The sequence below is a fragment of the Halyomorpha halys genome, unplaced genomic scaffold (assembly GCF_000696795.3).
Source record: "Halyomorpha halys isolate HHAL.00 unplaced genomic scaffold, Hhal_1.1 Scaffold131.1, whole genome shotgun sequence".
Taxonomy (NCBI): domain Eukaryota; kingdom Metazoa; phylum Arthropoda; class Insecta; order Hemiptera; family Pentatomidae; genus Halyomorpha; species Halyomorpha halys.
The window spans coordinates 378,174-382,633 of NW_027116732.1; the positions used below are offsets into that span (position 1 = coordinate 378,174).

The following is a 4,460-nucleotide window of genomic DNA, read 5'->3' on the forward strand; positions in this document are numbered from 1 at the left end:
ATTTTAATATTGAAATTCTACTATGATATATGACTAATCTCACTTACTTTTTGTTGACATTCCTAAAAGAAAACTTAACTTAAAGGAATGAGGGAATATATCAGATATTTGAAATTAAAACTAACAACTTGAAAAACATTTAATCAGTTAAATGAAGTTACCCAAAAATGCAGTTTCAAATCATTTAAAACTATGTAGCATAAATTGTTGCAGAGGTTAAAGAGGATAAGTAAAAATAAATAAATATTTTATTAAACTGTATGATATGATTTTAAAATATAGCTTTAAAATACAAATAAATATGGTGTATTTATAATATATATGTGGATTTGATCTGAAAAAATTCACATATTAAACAAACTATCTAAAAATTAGATTTTGAATAAAATGAAAAAATATCACAAGTTTTAGTTACCGAAAAATTTCAATTAATTACAAAATTATGCGCATTTTACGGGATACACTTTACATTTCAACATATTCTTATCGAAATGTTGAAAAAAATCACATTCTTTTTCAACAAGTACTGAATCAATGCATTGTATGAATGATTTGCAATTACCAGGAATAGGTCGTTTTTCTCCTTCTACGCAGGGTTTTTCTTCAGAGGATGTTGTTGATGTAGAAGTATGTGATGATGTTGAAAAAGTAGGTGATTTATATGTGGGTTGGTCATCAGTGCTAGATGTACTGACTATTGGAGGAGGAGGTGAAGATGGGCATGTTGGAGTAGGGGGACATGTTGGAGGAGGAGGTGGAGATGGGCATGTTGAAGGAGGAGGTGGAGATGGACATTTTGGAGTAGGGGGACATGTTGAAGGAGGAGGTGGAGATGATGAATTAGTGATTGAATTTCTACTGGTAGATGGCTGGATGGTTGATTGAGAAGCGTAATCAGATGATGAAGGAGTTAAGATAGAATCAGTTGTAGAATCTGATGGTAATCGAGTGAAATCAGATGATGAATGGTCTACTGAAAGAGAAGAGAATTCAGGGGACGTGGTAGTTGATTTTAATGGAAATTCTGGAGATGAGGGTTTTGATGCATGTGGAGTTACATCACTAGTATCTGGAGTGCTTATGGCTGCTGGAACTCTTCCACAATGAGTTAGTACTACTCCTCCAATCACACCTAAAACAGAGATAGAGTGAATTGATCGAAAATAGTTACATAAATTCATTGAAGAAGAAATTATATCAATGGAAGCTAAACGTCACGCGGCTAAATTTTACTGAGTCTTTTAAGTAATCGTCTGTCTGATATTACTTTCCCAGGAATGCTGGACGAGGAAAAGTAAATTAGGAGGTAGTAACCTAATACAATGAGGCGACCCAGCCCTGTCCCCCTCCAGGATGTATTGCTTAGTGGGGGTACTGTGGAAGGTAGAAACCGTTGTAGGAAGCTGGTTTTGGTGGACATCCCAGACCTATCTAGACGTGTCTTTTTGCTTATATCCATCAACCTATTGTAGATGAGAAAATTAGAGCGTCCACTTTCACTATCTCGTGACTGAAGCGGTGCAAGTTAGGATTTGGCCTGTGATGTGGATCATTGGCTACGAGGGTGGAGGTCCTGCCAGCGTACTGGAAGGGGCGCTGGTGTCAGTGATTGGAAGAGTGGATTGGTCAGGTGTTTGAGGGAGTCAAAGAACTTGACATGCCTCCGACCAATGAACTCTGGTGCAGTTCCGGAGGCTTCTTCTTCTTCCACGATGGAGTGCGGACCATCCTCCGCACCATACTATCCTGGAATCCCTGAAGGTGGCGGTGCGTGCCGTCAGAGAGGTAGGTGAAGAGTGGTGCTCCGTAGAGAAGTGCCGGCCTCAGGATGCTCTTGTAAACTTGGAGTTTAAGCCGCAGAGAGAGCGATGGTGATGTGAAGAGGTGGTTAAGTCTGTAAGACCGCCTTCGTACAGTTCTTGTTTTCTGGTAGAGGTGAGTGGAGAACTTGAGATGACGGTCCATCTTCACGCCCAGATATACTATCGAGTTTGAAGGGGAGATGATGGTGTTGTCCAGTTTGAGCGACTTCGGGAGAGTCGATCGCTTGTACTGTTGCTGAGCGAACAATACGCAGTCTGTTTGGGTTCATGGTGATGTTTAAATTACCCAGGCGTTGAACAATCTCTTTGCAGACCGCTCTGGCTCGCCCTAGGGCATGTTTGGGGTTCATACTGCTGCTGTAGGTGGCGATGTCGTCGGCATAGGTGGCACTCTTGACTTTTATTTCACTCTGGCTTCTCTGCATCTCTGCTCCTTCCTAAACCTTGCTTCTTTTCGTAGGGACCTCTCAAGACTTGGACTAGGACTTACAATCCCCATTGCGACTGAAGGCTCGTTTCCTGCTGAGCGAAGGTTTCATCCTTCAAGGACTTACGGCCAGTTCCCATAACAATTATCCTGTCCATTCATGTCCTGACCAGCAACCTAACCTGTATGAACACGCATTGTCGATGCTTTCTGATATGGCGTACCTCTCATATTCCATATGAGTCTATCTTACCTAACACAACCACTTTAACACCTTGTTCTGTTCCCCTTCAGGTTCCTACTTTATTTGAGTTGATTTTTGACGAGCAGTTGATTGCAGATCCACCTTCCTCTTGGTTATAAGAATATGTTCTATTAGTAGTGGCTCCAATACAGGTGTGCTTTTTGTATGGCCATTCAATGTAACCGCAGGGAAATAACAACTTGAAATTGAATTAAATTGACCACTTTCTTATTAATTATTTATTAAGCTTTCTGAAGAGCTAATATGGACAATGAATAACGAACTTTAACCCATAAAGCTTAAGAAACCCTAACGAACGAATCCCCGAACCTCGGCTTGTGAGCACTCTTCTCAATTTGTGTGGATGGTATACATTTTAGGGTATACCAATGAACCCGAAATTGTTGGTCAGAACAAAGCTGTCACAAAATATTCCTTCCTGGACCGCGAGATGTTAGGAAGCTAAGAATTCCTGTTAATACTTCCTAAACCAAATACACGTTTGTTGGTAGAAGTCAAAACAAACATTACGTCCTGCTTGGTTCTAGATCACTCGAACGAATTGATCAGTTTAGTTCTCAGTTCTCAAGAGCGGAGCAGTTCACAATGATGTGCTCAGTCATCTCCGGTGCAACTTCAGCACAGGAGACCTATCTAGCTTAGGAAGGAAATTGCGAGACTCCTTCATCCAGAAGAACTTCTTTAGTTTCCATGCCGCTCGGAAGGTAAGGATGTATATCCATAACTTTCGTTGTTATTCCACACCTTACGTGGTTATCACCAACCGTCTATTCCACTTTTCAGTGGTATCTTCTCGAATTTATCTTTTTTTTATTTCCTGGGATATTTTTTATTCTTTAGGATTTTTTCATAATTTATTTAATCATCATAATTTTCTATTTCCTATGATAATTACTATTTCTTTAATTAGAGAAAGGATCATTTTGGCTTCTATATATATTTCATTTTATTTGTTTTTATTTAATATTATTAAATTTGTTTGCCAACTAAAGAGCATATTTTCTTTTATTATTTTATTTTCAGTATGACTTTTATTCTTTGGAGGGGGGAGGAGGGGGATATTTATGATTGTCCGTCTATTATTAAAATCGAAATTAGGTTTTTTTCACTCTGGGAAGAGGTCTGTATATTATAATTGTTCTAAAGGAACCTATTCCTCGAATAATAAACTATTTTTTATTTCAAACTAATATTAATTAGGATATTATCTGCTAACGTCAAGTTGTTTTTGAATTTTCATAATAAATAAAACTTTACAAACTTACCATAAAAGAGAGCCGCTATCGAAAAGGACATGTTCATGCCTCCTGCTGATCTGAACTAGGCACGAATTATCTCTATGAATTATGACTGTTCTCGTTTTTATTTATACTCGGCATTATTTTGATTTCAAGCAACGATTAAGGTCGTCCTTTCTCGCAACTGGTTACATATATTTACACATATGGTGATTAATTTTTACGGGATTATGAGCAATAAATTCATCACTAATTGTGTGTCAATTTTTTTTTTTTTTTAATAATTTATTTATTGATATTTACAACTGTATACACATATATACAATAAGTAAATTAGCTGTAGGTGATATAGTGACATGATAAAAACATGTGGAGAATCTACCCACTACAATAACATTTCTAGAGGAGAAGATCTCGAGGCCATCTTCTTTTCAGACGCCTAGGAGGATTATTAGGTAATGAAGGAGAAGCCAGGTTAGAAACAAGTAGATTTGGGTGGTTGGGAAGTTTATTATGGAAGGAATGATATCTGGTTCTGGCCAAATCGGCAACATATGGAACATTGAGGTCCTGATGGATGACTTGATTTGTGACAAAGTAAGGAGCATTAAGGATTTTACGAAGGATTTTGGACCGTAAGCATTGGTTTCGGGAGGAATTTAATGGTTTAGTGGAGCCCAAAAGCTCAACTCCGTATGTCCAGATAG

At 38.2% G+C, this 4,460-nt stretch overlaps 1 protein-coding gene across 1 annotated transcript; it reads right to left on the reverse strand.

Annotated features, from left to right (window-relative positions):
* Positions 1-503: 503 nt before the first annotated feature.
* LOC106678255 (uncharacterized) lies at positions 504-3,934 on the reverse strand (the record flags this gene model as incomplete). The annotated part of the gene is given in 2 exon segments (XM_014416670.3): positions 504-1,132; positions 3,781-3,934. Coding segments are annotated over 2 exon segments (666 nt in total), but the record flags the coding sequence as incomplete, so codon positions are not given.
* Between the last annotated feature and the right edge of the window lie 526 nt (positions 3,935-4,460).